At 36.9% G+C, this 23367-nt stretch overlaps 1 protein-coding gene across 11 annotated transcripts in view; it reads left to right on the top strand.

The window, feature by feature from the left end:
- The window catches only part of ATE1 (arginyltransferase 1), a 163792-nt gene that overhangs the window by 75088 nt on the left and 65337 nt on the right, over positions 1-23367 (top strand). For all 11 annotated transcript variants that reach the window (XM_057506419.1, XM_036899006.2, XM_036899005.2 and 8 more), the window contains 2 exons: positions 6981-7162; positions 10962-11061. In XM_057506419.1, the coding sequence (XP_057362402.1) occupies positions 6981-7162; positions 10962-11061 (282 nt within the window). The remainder of the gene's footprint in view (positions 1-6980; positions 7163-10961; positions 11062-23367) is intronic.

The following is a 23367-nucleotide window of genomic DNA, read 5'->3' as shown; positions in this document are numbered from 1 at the left end:
CTCGGATTAACACATAGTCTACAGGCACACACCTGATCATCTACATTTGCTCTCTTACAACACTAAACTCTGTTTTCTACCTTTATCTCGTATCTACCTACCACTTCAGCATTTTATTAAAAATAATAATAATAGAGAAATGTGGTATCCATATATAAATCAAGTTTAAAAATCAAATGAATATTCATATTTGAACTGACTGTGTATAGTTCATAATGCATGAACAAAACTGAAAGCTTCTGTGATGACTCCCCTTGCACTGTTCACCATGTAACTTATTCACTATGTAAGAATTTGCACTCCATGTAAGAATTTGTTCGTTATGCATCAGAAGATTGGAGACTGACGAAAATTAGGCTTGGGGTGGATTAATGATTGTGCATCGAGTATTGACCCCCCTATACAGAAATTTATTGTTGTTAACAACTATTTGATCAATAAATATGAGAGATGCCCTCACACACACACAAAATATATATATATATATAAACACACTTCCAATTGTAAAATAAATAAGTAACTGGGATGTAATGTATAGCATAAGGAATATAGTCAAAATATTGTAACAGCTTGGTATGGTGATAGCTGGTACCTAGAATTATCATGTATATAAATGTTGAATCACTGTGTTGTACACCTGAAACTAATGTACTGTAATACTGTTGTCAATTACCCTTCAATAAATAAATAAATAAATAAATAAATACATCCTTTACTCCTTATCTCCACTAAGTTAAAGCTCTTTAGAGTCCTCTGTAAGTTTTCTAAGTGTAAAGAGGTTTTTTGAAACCAAGAAGTTTGAGAGCCATTCATTTGCATGATGCCTGGTTCACTGAGGTAGCACTTCAGCTGCTTTTCCTTCCCAAGCAGTGTGTGTACTTCCCTGCATAACTGTAATCACATCACCCTCAGGGGTTATGACAGTTGAAAAGGATAACAACTAATAGGCCTTAGTTAGTAAAACATTGAGAAATGCAACAATGTCCGTTTTGAAGTAGGATCCCTAAGACAGTGAATAGAGAGTAGCCGGTGACTTGCAGAGGCCTCTGACGTGGGGGACTGTTCTCCTCGGAGAGGAAAGGAAGGGACCGTCGTCAGATGTGGCTCCTTTTGACTTGGGGGTGAGGGTGACAAATCTGTGTTAACTGATAGTTAAATATGTAAATTTCCAATAAAGATGATTTCTAGATGCTACTCATAAACACATTTGTGTTTGACAGGTATGGCATGATAAGGTTCAGTGGGTTTGGGTTGCAGGAACGTTCCTGAGTGATGGGAGAGACATGCCAAGCATTCTGCTGGTTTTTCATTTCACAGATTAAATTGTTACGCTTTCTGTTTTTATCTCCTTTAGTCTGTCCCTCAGACTCCTGTTTTCTTTCCATGTTTTAAAATGTTAATGATTTGAATTAAGGGATTGCATTTTGGGGAAAGAATTCCTATTGTGGTTTTATGTCAGGTGGAAGGAGTAGAATATATGTGTTTGTAGATGAACTCCAAGCATGTGTTGTATGAACATTTCTATGATACATACATAACTAAAAATATTACTGTATGTAACCATCTGTGTCTGTATTACCTAAACATGAATTCTTATTCATGTCTCCAATTCTAATCCATTACCACATTGATCCTTCTAGCCTCTTACCCTTGTTTATATATAAATTCTCACTCCAACGGGGAGAAATCTGGCTCCTGCCATCCTCCATCCATTTACCAAATTGTTCAATTCCAGTATTCATGTGTATCATTATCAAAGTTACTAACCTGTAGTCTTTATGGGAAACAGCTTTACCAGGTAGAACATGGTGCTTAAGTGCAGATTTCCTTTTGCCTTCATTCTTACAGACCCCAAAGGTTGTAACCAGCCCTTTCCCCTCTCCATCCTCCTCTAGTTGCATACATTCAATTCATGCACTTGTAAAATAGTTAGATTCTCTTTTTACTGTCTAGATTCTTCCTGGGGTCCCTTAACTTCTAAAATGAACTTCTTTAATTGACATACATTAAAGTTTACTCTGTGTTTCTGTGTTATAAAGTTCTGTGAGTTTTGACACATGCATAATGTCATGTATTTACTACTACAGTATTACACAGAACTGTTTATCCTTAAAGTTCCCTGTGTGCCATCTATTCCATCTATTCATCCTTGCCCTGATCGCCCCAAATTCTTGACAACCACTAATCTTTTTACTGTCTCTATAGTTTTGCCTTTTACAGAGTAATGGAATCATAGTGCATATGTTCTTTCATTTAGCAGTGTGCATTTAAGGTGTTTCCATTTTGTATGTGTGTGGCTTAATGGTTTATTTCTCGATGTTGATGAGTAATAATATTCCATTGTATGGATGTATCACAGTTTATCACCTACTGAAGGCTATCTTGGTTGCTTTCAGTTCTTAGCAATTTTAAATGAAACTGTTGTAAACATTTATGTGCAGGTCTTTGGGTTTTTGTGTGACCTAAATCTTTATACTAACTGGATAAACACCTGAGAGCATGATTGCTATTTTGTACGATAAGGCTATTCTTAGCTTTGTAAGAAACTCCCAGACTGTCCTCCAAAGTGTCTGTGCTGTTTTCCTTTCACACACTAATGAATGAGAGTTTCTGTTGCTCTCCATGCTTGTCAGCGTTTGATACTTAGGTTTTTGGATTTTAGCCATTCTAATAGTCATGTAGTACTATCTCATTGTTTATTTTTTTCCTATGAAGATGCTCTTATTTTTTATTATTGTTTTTTTTGGTATCGTTAATGTACAATTACTTGAACAACATGGTTACTGGACTCCCCCTATTATCAAGACCCCCCACATACCCTGTTACAGCCACTGTCCATCAGCGTAGTAATATGCTATAGAATCATTACTTGTCTTCTCTTTATGTACTGCCTTTCCCGTGTCCCCCCACAGCCCTGCTACATTATGTGTGCTAATTGTAATGCCTCTTTTCCCCACTTATCCCTCCCTTCCCATCCATCCTCCCCAGTCCCTTTCCCTTTGGTAACTGTTAGTCCATTCTTGGGCTCTGTGGGTCTGCTGCTGTTTTGTTCCTTCAGTTTTTTTCTTTGTTCTTATACTCCACGTATCAGTGAAATCATTTGATACTTGTCTTTTTCTGCCTGGCTTATTTCACTGAGCATAATACCCTCTAGCTCCATCCATGTTGTTGCAAATGGTACAATTTGTTTTCTTCTTATGGCTGAATAATACTCCATTGTGTATATAAATCACATCTTCTTTATCCATTCATCTACCGATGGACACTTAGGTTGGTTGCTTCCATTTCTTGGCTATTGTAAATAGTGCTGTGATAAACATAGGGGTGCATATGTCTTTTTCAAACTGGGCTCCTGCATTCTTAGGGTAAATTCCTAGGAGTGGAATTCCTGGGTCAAATGGTATTTCTGTTTTCAGTTTTTTGAGGAACCTCCATACTGCTTTCCACAATGGTTGAACTAGTTTACATTCCCACCAGCAGTGTAGGAGGGTTCCCCTTTCTCCGCATTCTCGCCAACATTTGTTGTTGTTTGTCTTTTGGATGTTGGCCATCCTAACTGGTGTGAGTTGATATCTCATTGTGGTTTTAATTTGCATTTATCTTATGATTAGCAATGTGGATCATCTTATCTAATTGTTTTTTAAATTTAAGAACAAATGATGTTGAATATCTGAATATGCTTATTTGTTAACTGTACATCTTTGGTGAGGTGTCTGCTAAGATATTTTGCCCTCTTTTTAATTGTGTTGTTTTTCTTGTTGAATTTTAAGAGTCTTTATATTTTTGAATGCCCATCCTTTATCAGATACATTTTGCAAGATTTTCTCCAGTCTGTGGCTTGACTTTTTACTCTCTTAACAGTGTGTTTTACAGAGCAGAAGATTTTAATGTTAATGAAATCCAGCTTATGTTATTTATTTCATGGATTGTGCTTTTGGTGTTGTATCTATAAACTCATATTGCCAAACCCAAGGTCGCCTAGATTTTCTCTTTTGCTGCCATCCAGAACTTTTATAGTTTTGCATTTTGCATTTAGGTCTGTGTCCATTTTTTAATCTTTTCTTTTGAGTAGTATAAAATCTGTGCCTAGATTTTGTTTTTTTTGCATTTGGATGTCAGATTGTTTTAGAGTACCATTTGTTATAAAGACTCTCCTTTCTTGGGGAGCCCTCCTACACTGTTGGCAGGAATGTAAATTAGTTCAACCATTGTGGAAAGCCATATGGAGGTTCCTCAAAATAGAAATACCATTTGACCCAGGAATTCCACTTTTAGGAATTTACACGAAGAAAACAAAATTCCTGATTCAAAAGACATATGTGCCCCAATGTTTATTGCCGAACTATTTACAATAGCCAAGATACAGAAGCAACCTAAGTGTTCATCAGTAGCAGATGAATGGATAAAGAAGAGGTGGTACATATACACAATGGAATATTATTCAGCCATAAGAAGAAAACAAATCCTACCATTTGCAACAACATGGATGGAGCTAGAGGGTATTACGCTCAGTGAAATAAGCCAGGCAGAGAAAGACAAATACCAAATGATTTCACTCGTTTGTGGAGTATAACAGCAAAGCAAAACTGAAGAAACAAAACAACAGCTGACTCACAGACTCCAAGAAGGGACTAGTGGTTACCAAAAGGAAGGGGTTGGGGAGGGTGAGTGGGGAGGGAGGGAGAAGAAGATTAAAGGGCCCTATAATTTACAATTACAATATACTTAGGTCACAGGGAAAACAGTATAGCATGGAGAAGACAAGTAATGACTCTTTAGCATCTTACTATGCTGATGGACAGTGATTGCAATGGGGTGGGGGGGTCTTGATAATATTGTTGAATGTTGAAACCACAGTGTTGCCATGTGAAACCTTCATAAGATTGTATATAGATACTATAATTAAAAAAAAATATATATATATATAAAGACTATCCTTTCTCTATTGAATTGTTTTTGCTTGATTGTCAAAGGTCAGTTGAGTATAATTATTGTGGGTGTGTTTCTGGGCACTTTTCCTGTCCCAGTGTTCTGCTTTGTTCGGTCACCAATGTCACTACCTTGATTATTGTAACTTTATAGTAAATCTTGATGTTGGGTAGTGTCAGTCCTCCAGCTTGGTTGTTCTTCAGTATTGTGTTCAGTTCTGGTCATCATCTTTTCCATATAAGCATTACAATCAGTTTGTTGATAACCGCAAAAATAGTTTGCTGGGATTCTGATTGGGATTGCATTAAATCTGTAGACCAACTTGGGAAGAGTGCACATCTTAACAATATTGAGTCTTCTAATCTATGAACATGTAATATTTTTCCATTTATTTACATTTTCTTTGATTCCTTTTGTCAGTTTTATAGTTTCCTGCATATAAAGTCTATACATGTTTTGTTAGATTTATACTTAGGTGTATACTTTTTTTGGTGCTTTTGTAAGTGGCAGTGTTTTCAATTTCACAGTCCAGTCATTGCTTGTATATAGGAAAGCAGTTGACTTTTGTATATTAATATTGTATCCTCTGACCTTCCTGACATTGTTTATTCAATTTTATTTATTTTTTGTTAATTCTTTGGTATTTTCTACATAGTAAATCATATTACTTGTGAATAAAGGTGGTCTTATTTCCTTTTCCTTCCTAATCTGTATGTATACTTTACTTTTGTTGTCTTATTACACTAGCTAGAATTTCTAGTATGATGTCAAATAGGAGTGATAAGAGAGGATATTATTGCCTGTTCCTGTTCTTAGGGATGAAAGCATCCAGTTTTTTAACCGTTAAGTATGGTGTCACCTGTAGATTTCTGTATGTTCTAGATCAGGTTGAAGTACCCTCTATTCCTAGTTTGAGTTGAGAGTTATAAATGGGTGTTGGAGTATGTCAAATGTGTTTTCTACATCAATTGGTATGATACAATTTCTCTTTTGCTTGTTTTCATAATAGATTGCATTAGTTACTTTTCTTTTTTTAATTACTTTTCTAATGTTGAACCAGCCTTGCACACGTGGAATTAATTCTACTTTGTCATGGTATATAATTCTGTCTGTTTGTTGTTAGATTTGATTTGCTCATATTTTGGTGAAGATTTTTACATCTATGTTCATGATGATAATGATCTGTAGATTTCTTATATTGTGACTTTTTTTTGGTTTTACTATTAGCAAACTTGCTTTTTTCATTTTTCTTAATTCTTTTCTAGCTTTTGTCCATAGACATTCTCTGTGATTTTAACTGTGTGAAAATGAAATGCATGTTTTATTGTATTTATTCACTTAAATTATTGATCTCTAAGATACATTCAGTCTCTAGCAAAGCATTTTTTATGCTACTTTATAGTTCTCATTTAACAACAGTTATATTTGAAATCATGTTGAATTTTAAAATGAGAAATATCACTCAACTATTTACAGGATTATGGTTATACTCTGAATCTCATTTCTTCTGTGGGATTATAGTTACATTAAGATAAGGATAAGGAAATAACTTTATTTTCCTTTGGCTAATACAGAGAAATGTCATAGCCCTTTGTACTTACAAAAGAGTTCTTACCTTTATCAGTTTGGGGGTAGTCACAGATGAGTCCTGGCTGGTGGTATGGGGACAGTTCTTTATGACCCAACTCTCTCCGTTTGTGTTCTCTGTCTTTCTGTCATGTACCATTTCTTTCCAACTTTAGTGTAGAACAGAAAAATATAGTTTAATATTTACTTACCCTGTGAAATTTATATTTCCCACTGTCAAATTTTAAAGCAAGTTGAACAATCTTTGAGTTGGTTTTTCTTCTTCATTCTTCTGTTTGGTCAATGTTCCTACAAGTAAAAAGTTCTGCAGGGTGTGACTGTGAAGGGTGATGGTCAACAAGGAAGAAATTTTAGGACATACTGACCTGAGTAAAATAAAAGTAGGGTAGGTTAATTATTAAGATTTTTTGCTGTAAAGAAAAAGATGACAAAGTGTTCGTGTTTATGTGTCTATTTTTTCATAGGCAGAAAATCCCCCTAATGGACCAGACTGTGGCTATGGCTCCTTTCACCAGCAGTATTGGCTTGATGGAAAGATTATTGCTGTAGGGGTGATTGACATCCTTCCATACTGTGTGTCATCTGTGTATTTGTACTACGATCCTGATTATTCATTTCTGTCTTTGGGTGTCTACTCTGCACTACGGTAAGATTGCTTTTCATTGTAATGGGTCACATGGAAGTTTAAGTAATTCCTCATTTGATTATATTTCATATAACAGTAGAATTCCTATTGGATAGTACATACTTGTTACTGTAGTAGTCTCTTATTTATTGGTATTTAGAAATAGTACTTTTAGAACTGAGGCCAGTGTCTTGTGGTCATTCCCTAGCTTTTTAAAGTATCCATCTAGTCTAGTATATGAGTAGTCATTGAATTTGTGGGATACATTTGTTTAGTTTATGTATGTATTTAAGCCCCTCTCTCAGAAGCACTTAATGCTCCTTAAATGTTATATTATCTATGTATTTTTTCTTGTCATCACAATTGTGTATAGTTTTTCATAATTAAGGTTGAATGAGTCTGGTGTAAATGAATTAAAACAGTGTGAGTCTGTTGGAAGACATACAGTTATATAAAGTATATAGAATGTAACAGACCCTGACTGTCCCCTGACTCTATGATCCTCATCAGAGGTGATTCCTCTTTTATGTCCTTGGGGCTGCAAATATATGCAACACAGTACAGATGCTTTTAGCATTATCCTAATGGTAAAAAGACTGGGGTCTTATTGTTTCTATTTTCATTCCTTCTTGTCTGTATATACACGTGCTGGAGAAGAGAAGGAAGAGTGAGAGTTGCTTTCCTGTTGTTTGGGTCCTTGAGTCTCTCTTCTCCCTCTTTGCTGTTGTGCCATTTTTGTCTCTTTTCCCAGTCTCTGTATCTGATGGTCACATTTTCACATCCTGGTAAAATATACTTTGAGATTATTTATTAAATCTATGTGTGTTTTTTTCTGAGTCATAAAAAAGATGAGTTGTTTTTAACCATGATCTTTAAAAAAACTCTGGTCCATAACTGATTTTTTTGTGTGTTTCAGTGTCCCACAATATAAAGTTCTCCATCTTGGTGTTTTCAGCTTGACCTATCTCTTAATGCCAAATCATACTAAGTTCACAATTGTATGGTGTTTACAACTGATCTCTGCAATAATATTTTAAAAATATATTTAATTGCGTATTTGTATAAAGTAATTAAAATATTCACAACTCTTGGTGATATCACTACAGTTGGAACTGATAATTTAATGCATTCATATTTTTTAACTTTATGAGTGTGTATTTATTTCAGAAAAGACACTTTTTCTTTGTACCAAAATCACTCAGTACTTTGAAATTATTGCCATTTTCTATCTTGTTATATTTTCGTATATCACTTTTTACAGTGTGTAGCCATGGATGTGTCTCTAGACTTCTCACATAAATATTAAAAATGGTATTTATTCCTATATAATATATTCTAGCCTGTGTATGAGATACCATTTTATAGCTCAATAAATTAAGAGGGATGGAAGTTCTATTGCATTTGACATAGTAAATAACCAATTCCCAGCAAAATGAGGAAGAGTTTTATATATTGTTTGGTAGCACTTGAAAATTCTGGAGCTGGAAAGCTTTGAGGAAGCAGCAGAGGAGCCTGGGAGCTTGGAAGCTGTTGCCACTTGGGAGTGGGGAGATTGGCCCCCAAACTGCAGTCTTGTCACCTCCTGTTAGTGCTCTTGAGAATATGAGTTGCTGAGTAAAGAAGAGGAAAGGCAGCCGGGAGATTGATATTTTAAAGTAAAATTGGGGAGAGTAGGTTACAAGTTACCATCTCCATTTTTTATTTTAATGTATTTCAGTAAACCTGGTTAGGTAGTTTTTCCTCTATTTCTTCAGTTTCTTAAGAATTGTACAATCAGGATAGCTTTAGCTTTTTTTTAAATGTTTTAACCTGTAATCAGTATAGATTTTTATGTAATATATTCTGCAGATTTTAAAAAGTACTGGAATTAAGGATCATGAGCATGGCATTTATTTACATTTTGTTAGCAAGATGAATTTTAGACATGTCGTTAATGTGTTTCACGGATGTTTATTTGGGAGCCGTCTATGTCCTGACACCGCTCGTAGAAGCGAGTAGGACAGGCTGGGTCCCCAGTTTTGATCAAGCAGACAGTAAAAAAACTGACAATGTAATTTTAGGTACTTCATTGTTCTGTGATAAAAATAAAATCATGGTGGTAGGCATGAGGGCTTTTTTGTATGGGGTAGCTCTGAACAGGTGGCATTTGAGGGGCAAGAAAGAGAAGAGGAGTCAGCTATGTAAACATCTGAGAGTAGAAGTCCAGGTAAAGGATAGCAAGTCCAGGTGCCCTGAGATGGTTGAGATAAAGAGAAGGAAGGTCTTGTGGGCTAGGATATGGGGTAAGTTGTATGCGAGGGGGCAGAGAGGCATTGTGGCGTTGGGGAGGAGGGGCCAGTGGAGGGAGCCTTGTTAGGTTATGGTAGGGAGGTTGGACTTTATGTATTGTGATTCCAACCCAGTTTGAGGGTGAAGGGTTGGGGAGGTTAACTGATCTGATTAATATTGTAAAAATCTCCTTTAGACTGTGCTGTGGGGTTATGGTGGGGCAGAATGGAAACAGAAAAACCAGTTGGGAGACTATTGCAGTCATACATGGGAGCCATAATGGTAGCTGGGACCAGAATGTCTGAGGTGGTCAGACTCAGGAGATAGAATCAACTGGACTTGCTGATCTTGGACAAGGGGATAAGGGGAAAGGAATGATTATGGGTGATTCATAGGTTTGGGGCTAAACAACTTGGGAGTGGTGTGGTGTGGCAGTGCAGTTAACTGACCTGAGCAGGACCAGGTGAAGGGATGCCATTGTGGCTGGGCAGTCTGTATCAGAGTTGGGTGGTTTGTGAAATCAGTGCATTTTTCCTCAGTTTGAGTCTTGAAAGTAAATTACTTCTAGGAATAGTAGAATTACTTCATTATATTCTAATAAAGTTTAGTCTTCGTGGATTTAGAAATACTTTAAAGGTGAATATTTAGGGTAACATTCAGCAATTTAAATTTAAAGTTGCAAAATGCACAGTATTGTTGCCTTAAAAAATAAATTTCTCCTTGAATTTTAAGCATCCATTGCTACTAAGACAAAGAGGAGGAAACCTTCAAGAAACAAACATAAAAACAAAACATACAGCTTTTCTCATACTTAAGAAATGTACCTAAGTTTTGCTTAAAACTCAAGCACAGTCATTCATTTGAGCAAGTAGACTGAAATTCTGTGCATAGATTTATCCAGATAAAATTAAGACCATGTCAAGCACAGGCATTGCTGACAGCTTCTCTGCTCAGTTCGTCCTTACCTCTACATATGCATAGAGAAATGTGGTGAGATAACATGATTTATTCCCCTCTCTAATTTTAGGGAAAATAAATAATGAGGAAGCATCTAGACTTAAGAAAAAATTAAATGTCATATACAGTTGAAAGTGTTTGCATGTAAGCGGTCATAATAATAGTTATTCTTTCTGAAATTTGGCTTTTGAGTTTTGTAAAATTTGCTATACTGTTTTTAACTTGATAAACTCAGTCTTTCAGAATTCCAGGAGATAATGAATAAGAACAAGAAACCATATTAAATAGAGTATTATTTATGCTATTTGATTTATTTTTTGCTAGTTACTATTTTTAGCTATTTGAATTTTAGTTTAACTACTATGCCTGATAACATGAAAAATCCTAACTCATGCATTTGCTTAAAATAATTGAGGTTTTTTTGTATCCCTTTAGTAAAAATCATCTTACAGTATTTTTTAAATTATTTTTCTTTCAACATGTAGATAGCTTAATACCAGATATTCAGATTTGACAAATATTTGTTATCCAATTATATAGTACTTTGAATATTGGAACTATATTTAATTTTACCTTCTTCTTCTTCTTTCGGCAGAGAAATTGCTTTTACTAGGCAACTTCATGAGAAAACCTCTCAACTCAGCTATTATTATATGGGTTTCTACATTCATTCATGCCCCAAGATGAAATATAAGGTAAAGTTGATTTTCACACATGCATCTGCTGTTGATCCATTACAAAAATAATTGCTTCCCTAGCTTCTCATTGTAGTAGTTGAACTTGCCTTTACATTTCTAATGTATATCATAAATTATTGTTAAATGTTGTCTTAAACTTTTCGTAGACATAGTCTACTCATGGCCTAGAACAGTGCCTGACACATAGGCACTTAATATTTGTTTAATAGGAAATTAACAGAATATATAGAAATCTTGGCTATTCTGGAACATTCAGCAAGACCCTACTTGCTTGGGGTAGCACAGGCTGCCCACTAAGAACCTGACCCTCTCTGGGTGTATCCTCATCCTCCTGCTGCCCTCCATTCTTTCTTTCTCCACTGAGTTTTAGCTTTGTTCCCTTGGGACTCAGCCACAGTCCAGAAAAACTTGATATAAGCAGTGAGATATTTTTAAATGATACAGTAGTTGCAAATATTTATAAGCTTTTCATTATAGAAAAATTAATCTTTGATATGATTCTTATCTCAGGGCACAGAATTTGGAGCTTTGAAGGGCAGATGAATGGGTTAAAGAAATCTCTTTGCTGCCTCAGAAATGAAGCTTTCTTTAGTGAGAACCACAGCCTCTATTGCTCTTATTTTGTAATTTATTGTATTATTGTGAGATTTAAGATTAGGATTTCTCTCTAAGAAGAAAGTCTTACTTATGACTGTCTTTCATGAAACTCTCTGATGTTTTCTAAGTATTAGTAGCCCACTGTAAAAGCTCTGGAAAGTATAGACAGTTAAAGGAGCAGAATCCCCATATCCCACAACCTGTAGTAACTGTAATGAGATATTTCTGCTCTACTCAGAGCACTGCTATAAGCTGTGAAGATGCAAAAAGATGTAAACATGAATCTTGCTCTTCAAATTTGTTGACAGCCTAGATAGTCCGGTCGAGGTGTCCTGCTGGCACTTAGAAGTTCTCTTTTAATCTCATATATATTTAAGTGTACATTGTAGATAACTTCTGAGTTTGGTCTTCAAAAATTTCCTTTATGCCTAAATTATTAATTTACTTGATAGGTCTAAACATATATCCTATGCAGAAGGAAAAGCATGAACATAATTCTGTTTTCCCCAAAAGACTTATTTGGTATACTACTGTTTTTATTAGTGTTTTCTTCTTCCAGTTCATTTTTCTGATGCTAGATTAGTTCTAAGTAGGAAACTCTACTCAAGTAATACAATTATGACACTCAGAACTCTGGCCACGCAAATACATTAATCTTCTTTCATGTACTTGTTCGTAACCTATTCTAAACACATATTTTAGGCCAATCATTGGGACTTGGAGAAATTTCACTCTTAATTCCCATCTTCAGTGGCCATTCTAGTGTCACAGTATTTCCCTTGACAAGTTTTTCTTTACACCGAAGCTGAAATCTAATTGCTTTGTATTTTAACCCATTTCTTCCCTTTTTTGTCATTAGTGGAAATATTGACCCTAGTTTCCTCACTCCTTTCCTCTGCACGAAGGCTTATTTACAGCACACCTTTGTTGACCCAGTCCAGACCAAATATTGTATGTTCTTCAGGTTCCTCCTAGGTTGAGTGCTGCTTGGAAACAGAAGTCTGGCTCATACCTAGTTTTTAGTTACAGGTTTTAAAAATGCCCTCCATGTAGTTCAGTCTGGCTTAATCATACCCAGCTGTAATCTCTTAGAATTATAGCTTCAGGATATTATTTTTAAAATTCCATTTGCATGACAGATACCCCCATGCCTACCTGTCTTGTGGCTTACTTTCCTCCTTTATCCATGTAATACTTACTGAACTCTCACTGAAAATACAGCAGTGAGCAGTATAGCCATGATCCCTAGTCTCATGGAATTTCCATGCTATTCAAGGACCTATAATGAATAAAGAAGGCAGATGTCAGAATGTGATGTGGTGAATATTCACCAGGCAGGCTACTTTAGATTAGGGTCAGGTGGGCCTCTCTGAGGAGTCATGTGTAGGCTAAGATCTGATTGACAAGAAGGCAGCCAGTGGGAAGATGAAGGGACATTTCAGGAGGAGATAGAGGGGATAGCTAATTCAGGGCTGCTTAGCTTTTGAGTTGTTGCTGTCACTAACTTGGACTGTACTTTAACATAACCTGAGAAACTACAAAATATTGTCTTTTGGGCCCTTCCTTCAAAGCATTTGAATATTTGGTTGGGCATCAACTATGGATATCAGATTTTTTAAACACTGAGATTCTAATGTGAAGTCAGGCTTGAGATCTGCTGCACCTGATTAATTTCTCACATCTGAGAGCCTCATGATGAACCAGAAAGATGATGATTTCTCATTTTAAGGTTTTCTGTTTCCTGTCTATTAACTTTAGAATCACCCATACTGGAGAAGCTCAAACCTACAGTTTGGTACCTGGGTCCTGGAACACAGAAGGCTGACAACCGGCATCTTTCAGCTAGGTTTTCCCACCTGAGGGCCTTTACCCATGCTGTTCTTGTTTTACTCCCTCCCTCTGCCCATCCTCCACACTTACAATTCCTCATCCATCATTTCTCAGCCTAGGAGTCACTTCTCCAGTAATCCATACTGGACGCTAAGACTTGATTTGACCTCTCACGCACCTCACCTCTACATTTCTTCCCCAAACTCAAATCCATCTGTTGAGTATATATATATATATATGTTCATGAGAACCTGATGATGTTTATCTTCTTTGTGGATGCCAAGTACCTAACAATGTGCCTGCTACACAATAGATACTTAATTCATAATAAACATTTGTTGACTTGAGTAGAAGTATTCATTATTTATTGTAAATACTCATTATATATTATTGCTGAGGCTCAAGCAGTATATAGGGAAGAAAGAAACACATTCATTTGTTTAACAGATATTTACTGAGTGTGAATAGGACAGCTTCTATTCTACAAGTATGTTACAACTTAGGAGGACACCCAGATAGTTCTAACAGAATGTGAATGGATGTCGCGGAGTACTGATAAGCACTGTGATAGCAAAGGGAGTGTCTTATCAGTTTGGAGAGGTCGCTCAAATATAGCTGGTCTTAGTTTTTGCACCTGTACAATAGAAATGATGTAGAACGAGCTACACTGTGTTTTTATCTCAATATGAGTGTGGAGTGTACTTACACTAATAGGGTAGTGTCTGCCTAGTTGGGTAGCATTCACTAAATCATCGCCTGTGCTTTTGTTGGGACCTGCTAAGGTTCTGTATTTATATGCTGATAAATAGCATCAGACTTCTAAATGGCCTGCTCGTGCTGTTAGCCAGATTTCTAACTTTAATTCAAGGCTTATACGAGTGTGTACCAATGCTGCCTACCTTTATGAAAATTTGCAGAATTGTGGACACTTGTCTTTTGCTTGGAGGAAAGTGACACTGAACTCTTTTAGGGTTGGTGGACCTCTCAGTAATAAGTCCTGTGTTGTGCCACAGGGTGTCTGTTGATTTTGGCTTTATCCATTGAGGCAGAAAAGGTCTCAGAGCTCAAATGTTTGTTGGCAGAATAAGATAGTTCTTTTGCTCTACTGAAGTGAGGAGAATTTGGTATGTTTGTGCTAGGACTCCAAGTTGTATGTCATCATTGAGGATAGTGTGACTAATTATAATCAGTTCAAGCCCATTTGTGTCAGAAAAGAGCATCTTTTTATATGCCAGCATAAACATAATACTCCTGTATATCCTGCAAACAGAGCCATTGAATTTGAGGAGGCCTGATTGGGGTGGTGGGATGCCGTGTCATTCATTCAGTCCCTGTTCCACATGCTGCATCCAAAATTTAGACTGTGATTTCCCTTACTTAAGGACAAAGAGCCAATTCAGCACACCCTGTGGTCGTGGTAGATTAAAGCCATTTCATAGCTGTTTTTAAAATCCTAAGTCACTGTGTCTGTAGAAAAGCTTAAAGCAACAGCGTCATGATAAAAGGAGGGCCAGTAACTTTGTTACATTTCCTTGTATTAGTAGCAGGTTTGATTGCTAGAAATCACCTCAGAAACAGACTGATCTTTCTTTTAGTAGAGCAACATTAACATGAAAGCTAGTGTTTCCATGTAGGAATTTCTTCTTGGCATTTTGGGGTAAATTTATGTTTTTTAAAATCATGAATCCAGAGGAAAACAAGTTGATAAATCAGGAAATTGGGGGAAATATGATAATTCTGCCACAAAAATAAACGCAGAAATGTCATCAGTTTAAAGGAATCCACCAACATATAGCCGAAAACAAGGTGACGGTTGCCATTTGTAGGAAGCAGGGGCGGCGTGTGGCGGGAGGCAGCCTTGATCAGATCAGTGTTGCTGGCTGTAGCTGTAGTCGTGTTCTGTGTTGTGTTCTGTCAACAGTATAAATGAAAAGGTAAATGTAATAAATATTAATCAGTTTATGTACAAAGTATATGAGTGGGGTTTCAAGAATAACAAGTCTTGAAGCAAAATAAGGTCATAAATTGGTAATTTCAGCTTGTGATGCTGTGTAGTGCTGCTAAGATGCTAAGAGAGCCAAATGTCAGGCTATTGGAAATTTTCCGGTGTTTAATAGTCTCTGTAGGCTCAGGTTTGTAAATATACTAAACTTGATATCTCTTTAATTGAAACAGTTTTTAAGACACCCATACTAATGAGTAAAGAGTATGAAGAACATTTGAATTATTTTCAGAATAATTTATTATTTCGGGAATTCCAATTTCTCATTTCCAAATCCCCCAAATTAGTACCTGTTGGAAATTTACAAACACCGGTGATACCTAGGTTACAGACCAGAGTGGAAAGCAGTAGTATCAGTTTAACCATTAAAACAAAATTTAATTTTTTAAAATTATATTCACATTATATCTTCTCAGGAGAGACAATTACAAAAATTTGTAGTATAGTTAATGATTTTGTAGATATTTGTGAGATAATAATGATAAAATGTCTGAACAGTAAATTCTATAACATCAGCATTTTCCTGGCATGGTTATTTGAACACTTCTGGTTTCTCAAGATATGTTGATTATAATTTTTTTTATTGTTAGTTTAAGGAAATTATTTTCATTGCCTTAATGATTGAAGATACGTCATTTTAGATAACTGAGGAGTAAAGGTATGTTCATTTTAGTCTAGGATATTTTACTACATTTTGAGCAAATGAGAACCTTCAGTTATTAAAGAATAGCATAACTGCTTATAAAGTGAGAATTTTCAGTCAGATGATGTGCTGTTCAAAATTGTAATGTAGATGTTGGTCCAAGCCCATTTCTGATTGCATGTTTAAGGTCTAGAACCAGAGACCAACAAAATATAACTCAGAGAAAATGAATTGCATATATTATAAAATCTCTGTTTTTCAAGATTGCTTGAGAGTAAATTTAGCATATAACTACAGTAATATTTAAAACTCTATCTTCTTTCTTAGAGCATCACTAAGTGTTTAAAGTATAGTAATGGCATATTTTTGCCACAATATAAGTCATACGTAGGAAAATCTACAAAGGTATTTTCTATCTTGTATTGAAGAAAAAAAGGAATACATTTTAAAATAGGAATTTTTTAATAATGAAGAAGGAGCAGTCTCTTAGGTACCTGGTACATGATGGACACTGTGGATATAGTTGCAAGCAGAACAGGTGTGGGCTCTGCCCTAATGGAGATTACAACCAGGGGGGCCTGTGGATAATTAGACTACAGTGCAGAGTGGCACCAAGTGACATTTAACTGTACCTGGAACTAGAGTAATGTTTCATCTGGGTTTTCTTGTTTAGATTTAGACATGTTGCATTACAAACTTCACCAGTTGATACATTTATTGTATGATACAGAGAAAATTAAAGTATTTAACAGCAGGTCTGAGATACACAAAAGAGCTGGTTTGACTGATCTCTTTTAATGAATAATGAGTTATGAAGACATCTGAAATGACTATGCGAAGGGAGGACGATGGTTTGATAGGTGACTTCCAAGAGTGTCCATCATCAGTTGCTCTGAGCCTGCGTGTGTGCATGCTGCTTCAACCATCCCAGGTATAGATTCTGTCTCCTTCACGCTGAATGGACAGGCCTGTGACTTGCACTAGTTGCATGCCATGGAAACAACTCTCTGGGGCTTCAGGCCCAGGCCTCAGAAGGCTAGCAGCTTTCACTTCCTCTGTCTTTGGGTCCAGCCATTGAAAAAGGTCCAGCCACCCTGCTGGAGGGAACAGCTACCTGGGGGTTTGATCACATCTTGGATGTTTCAGGCCCACCAAGTTCCTAGCTGAGTGCTACTGCATGCCTAAGCGAGACCAGCAGAACTACCACCTCCCGGAGCACCTCTTTGAGCAGCTCAGAGAATCATGAGGCATCATAAACTGCTATTGTTTGAAGCCACTGAGTTGTGGGGTGGATTGTTACGCAGGAATGTGTGGCTGAAACACAGGGTGTACAGTGGAAGTCACTAGATATAGATGTAGATTTCCGTGCAGATGAAATTCGTTCTGTGTTGAGCTGTGCAGACTCATGTCCTAACGTTGATTGACCCGAGAAGCTTCTGATGGCTCAGTGTGAGAGAAGCCACTTAGCTTGCATAAGCAGCCGCACTTACAGATGTGCCTCGTTGGATTAGGAGAATTCATCTTATAAAATACTTGAGCCTACAGGGCATTTCTCAACATGACGACGAATTTTGGTTTTTCTTGTCCTGCTAATGGTGAGCACTGCAAGATGAAAATCATCATGTGGTCGTCTTCATAGTTACATAGGTGGTATGTGTTGAAGTAAATTTTCCTTTCAGAGTACTATGGTTTGCTAGTTTACAGCAGTTATATTCTTATGCCTCGTATTCCCTAAAATGTATTTTTATTGAATTCTTTTGGTTTTACTGTCATGTGTAGGGAGGATGGTAACAGTTGATTTACATAGTTGGATATATTTTCTTGTAGTCATAGTCTTAGATGTAAGGCACAAAGAATTTAATGAAAAGCGGAAAATAGAATAATTAATGACAAGAAATAGTCATGATATGTTGTGTTATTTATCATTGTTTACATTTACTATTAATAATGTAGCCATTTTAATGGGACTTGGTACTGTTTCAGCATAAATCAGTACTTAATTTGAGGACTCAGGAACTAACTGAAATGAATAGAAATTGTGTTTTTAGCTTAGAAGAGTTTCTCTTTGCAGGAGTTACCTTCTGACAGGGAGGGGGTGGCACGGTTTTCTGGCTGTGCTCCTCAGCGATGCTTGTCCTCTTTGTCTGCTGGTCTCACAGTTCCAAGGTGGTTGCCGCCTATTAGGGTGTCATAGGCCATTAGCAGTGGCTAAACTCAGAAAAGAATAACGTCCTCTCCTGAGTCTTTTTTAATACATTATTTTTAATTGTGGTAAAACATCCACACAAAAATTTACCACCTTAACCATTGTTAAATAGTTCAGAGGAATTAAGTACATTCACATACTATGCCGCCATCACCACCCTCCATCTCCAGAGCGCTTCTCATCATGCAGAACTGAAACATGGTATCTGTTAAACATCAGCTCCCCGTTTTCTTCTCTCCCCACCCCTGGCTACCACCACACTACTTTGTGGCCCTGTGAATTGACTACTCTGAGTAGTAATAGAATGACAAACTATCGGTCTTTTTTGTGACAGGCTTATTTCACTTAGCATAATGTCTTCAAGGTTTATCCATGTTGTAGCAGGTATCAGAATTTCATTCCTTTTTAAGAAAGGCTGAGTAATATTCCATTGCATTTATGCGCCATATTTCATTTGTGCATTCATCCGGCGACGGACACTTGTGGTGCTTCCCTCTTTTGGCTGTTGGAAGTATTGCTGCTGTGAACATGAAGTACAACTAAGTCCCTGCTTTCATTTTGTTTATGTATATAGCCAAAAGGGGAATTGCTGGGTTGTGTGGTAATTTTATGTTTAATTTTTTGAGGAATTGCCATACTGTTTTCCACAGTGGCTGTTCTGCTTTGCATTCCACCAGCAGTTCAGACAGGTTGTAATTTCTCCTGATCATTGCTTGTTCTTTTCCGGTTTCTTTGTTTGCCTGTCACTATCCTGATGTGTGTGAGCTGGTCTGTATCTTTTTTTAATACCCAGGAAAATCTTACCAAGAAGTGTCCTGGCCCACTTCACTCATTTCATTTGTCAGAATTGGCCTTGTGTCTGTGTCTGAACCAATCACTGACAGTCACTGAATGGAATTAACTGAAGCAGCCATCACTGGTGATGGGAGGGGTTGCTTCCTAGAGCATTTGGCTCTGCAGAGGGTTAACACCTGAACAGGCTTTTTTTTTTGTTCCCCTCCATTCTGCCTACAACCAGAATTTTTAACTGAGCTGTTGGTTCATATTTATTTATTTTATAAATGTATTATATATTTTTATATATGCTATGTAGTTTATGTATATGTATCATTTTATATATACTTTTAAAAATTGAGCTGCTGGTTTAAATATATTTAGTTTTCTAAACCTTTTTACAAAATGAATTCCCTATACTTTCAAAATGTTTAATATCTGCATGCAAACTCAGTTTATATTCTTTGTTTTGACCTCTTCCCATCCACTTCAAAACTATTGATTTCCTTAAAAAGTGGAAATTGGAGTATATAGAAATGGTGTTAGATATGGTTTTAAAAATTTCTTCCATGTTGTCTCAGAGTGCTGGTGTGTGACTGTTCTGTGATCTGAAGAAGGTGCTTTGATTGAATTCTTTATCCAGACTGGTATGCAGGCTGAAGTAAAGAGTGATTTCAGGCAGTCTGCTTCGGTGTCATGACATGGCCAGACATCAGCGAGCTGAAACATCAGAAAGGGTGCAGAAATGGCAGAAAAGAAACAAGGCGAATTCGTCTGTGATTAATCACTCTAAACTCAGTGCCTCAGCTTGATTATGGTCACATAGCACCTCTGGAGTTCTTCTGCAGGAGTTTGCCTAAAAGAAAGTAGTGGCGTTACTGTTGTAGAAGCACCTCCCCAAAAAACTGCAGTTTACAAAAAAACTGCAGTTTACAGAGCTGCATCTGCAAAACCATATGCTACTGATCCCCAAGCTGTTCACAGTTTCCTGACCAGACAAATCAGTAAATGTTACTTTACTACAGTCTAGGCAGCCCAGAGTGATGCATTTGGGTGCACGTGGCAGTGACTGCTACTGCTGGTCTGAAAGAGGCACAGATGATCTCATCGGTTACCCACAGCAGAGAATAAAACACTGGAGGTTTTGATTCAGCATCTATTTTTCTTGATGTTAAATGTCTAATGAATTAGACATAGTCAGTAGAAAAAATGACCACAGAGTACTTTTAGTAAGGGCTTTTTTATGCCTCCTACAGGAAACTGGAGGTTAAAGAATTCACTTGCTCATCACAAATTCTTGTTTCTAAAATTGTCACATGTGGAATTTTGCCACATCAAAGTCAAAAGCAGTGGCTTTAGGGTCAGGTGTTCTAAGCTGCTCATTTCAGATGAGAAAATTGAAGCTCAGTATGGTTAACTTGTGCAGAGTTTGCATTAACTCAAGTTTTAATTTTGGCAACATGAAGGAGAGTTGAAGAACTGAAATTCATATAAATAGCAGTGCTACCAGGTTTACGAGAGGTGTATATAACTTTTTATTTTGGAGAATATTAATATACCTCCATATTAATTAAAGGTAAATGTTAACTGGGGAATATACTTACTTAGTCATGTGCCTTATTTTTCCCATCCTTCTCATCTGTCTTCTCACAATGAAATAGAAAGCTTGGTATATAGTACATGATACTTAGCCTTTGAAAACATCACTACCTTTGCAGCTTTTGAAAGTACTAGTGTCCAAGCTCTGCCCTGATCTACTGAAGACGAAATTTGCTTCCCTCCTTTACACGGCCCCATACTCTGACTGCCAGGTGCTATTTTATGTGCTCCTGAGCTTCCCTTCCTCCATGCCCTCTGCTGTCTCCTGCATCTGAAAGGTCTTCTGCCCATGCCTGCATGTGCCAGCTGTAGCTTCTTTTCCAGATCAAGCTCCTGTACCAGTTCTTTGGGGAGGCCATTCTCCCCCCACCCACTGCACTTCTACGTGCTGGGGCTGCAGGGTACCTTTCCCATTCTGTGAACTCTGTCATTTCTAAGCACTTTATCTGTAGCTCTCCTTGTGTTCTAGCTATTTGTAGGTATATGTAATCAGTCAGTGTTCACGGAGGGCCTGCTGTCTATGAAACATCATGCTAGATGCCAAGGCAAGAGAAAGATGATCAGATATGGTCCCTACTTGCCAGTTCCTTGAGCAAACCATGTCTTATCTGTCACTATCCCCAGTGCTTAGCAAATTAATTGACACAAAAAAGGTTCTCAGGGAGTTTATTGACATGTGTGCATATGGAAGGCAGGCATCTATCTGCCAGGATGAAAGTGGATGGGAAGGCAGGCAGTGAGTGAGCAGTGTGCAGGGAACTGGTTGCACACATCCTTCTGATTGGAACACTGGGATTAGGAAAAAGAGAAAAGTCCCATCTCAGTAGTGCAGTTTCTGTTTTCTGTGAATTCTCTGTCCTACCTATGTGTAGTTTTATTACTAATACTATTAAACTTCTACAGCACGTAGAAGTGCAGTGGGTGGGGGTGGAAGAGGGGAGATACAGAGAATGGCCTCCCCAAAGAACAGGTACAGGAGCTTGATCTGGGAAAGAAGCTACAGCTGGCATATGCAGGCATGGGCAGAAGACCTTTCAGATGCAGGAGACAGCAGAGGGCATGGAGGAAGGGAAATTTCATCTTCAGTAGATCAGGGCAGAGTTTGGACACTAGTATTTTCAAAAGCTGTTAGTGACTTGTGATGTATAAATGGAAAAGGACACTATTCTTAAGTGTACAGTTTGATAAATTTTCACAGTGACCACATCTGAGTAACCAACATCAAGATCAAGAAATTTCAGCCCCCCACAAGCCTCTTCCATGTCCCCTTGGTTATCCCACCCCCCCAAAGATAACCACAATAGACTAATCTTTCCTGTTTTTATACTTTACATAAATGGAATTACTCAATATAGAGTTTGACTCTTGAACAACATGGCTTTGAACTGCTCGAGTTCACTTATATGTAGATTTTTTCAATAAATATATTAGAATATTCCTTGGAATTTTTGACAATCTCAATGTTTTTTTTTTTCTGATTTACTTTATTGTAAGAATACAGTATTACAGTATGTAATACATATAACATACAAAATATGTGTTAATTGTTTACATTATTGGTAAAGCTTCTAGTTGACTGTAGGCTGTTACTAGTTAAGTTTTTGGGGAGTGAAAAGTTCTGTGCAGATTTTCGACTGCATGGGTATTGGCACCCCGAAACTCTGCATTAGTCAAGGATCAATTGTGGGTTTTTTTGTGACTGACTTGTTTCACTTAACAATGTATTTGAGACTTACCCATGGGATTGCGTAACAAGAGGGTTCTTTCCCATTGCTTGTATGTCCATTCTGATGTGGATGGAATGTTTCTAGGTTTTGGCTAATAAAAGTACAGCTGGGAACATTTTTTTACATATATTTTGGTGAACATACATGTGCATTTCTAATGGGTACAGATCTATAGGTGTGAAAGTGTCAGATCATAAGGTATGCAGGTTTAGTGCATACTGCCCATACTTTTTAAAGTGATTTTATTAATTTACACTCCCAGCAGCCGCATAGGCGGGTTCCAGTTCCTTCCCATCCTGATAGGTGTGTAGCAGCTGGGGTGTGCTATGGTTTTAATTTGCATTTTGCTGTTGACTAACAAATTTGGATGCCTTGTTATATGTTGGTTGTCCGTTTGTAATGTTCAGGGTTTTTGCCCATTTTCCTATTGTATTGTCTGTTGCTGTTACACATAAGAGGTTCTTCATTCATTCTGGCTAATGCGTAACTGTTTTACAGATACCTTCTTTCGTTCATTGCTTGCCTTTTCATTCTCTTAATGGTATCCTTTGATGAGCAGAAGTCCTAAATTTAATGTAATGTAATTTATCTTTAGTGTTTCTGTTTAATAAATATTTCAATTAAATTATTTGTCGTCATATTTGTATTGTGTCCCAGCTTTCCCCTTTTCAGAATTATCATTGATTCTATTGAATGATCAAATTACTTATTTAATTTTAATTTCTTCTTAAAGGATGATATTGAACAATCTATTCTATTAGGAATGCTTGATTTAAGTACGGAAGGGAATGCAAATAAGTTCGTTGCTCTTGTACATTCTTTCAGATAACAAAAAAAAGAAGATTGGAGAACCTGTTTAATTACAACAAAATGATGTTTTGTGGAAATTCAGTTAAGAGTGATTAAAACACAATAAAAAGCTCTT

This window comes from Manis pentadactyla, chromosome 8 (assembly GCF_030020395.1).
Source record: "Manis pentadactyla isolate mManPen7 chromosome 8, mManPen7.hap1, whole genome shotgun sequence".
Taxonomy (NCBI): Eukaryota; Metazoa; Chordata; class Mammalia; order Pholidota; family Manidae; genus Manis; species Manis pentadactyla.
Note: the sequence above shows the minus strand (reverse complement) of the source record. Positions and strands in the feature narration are given on the sequence as shown.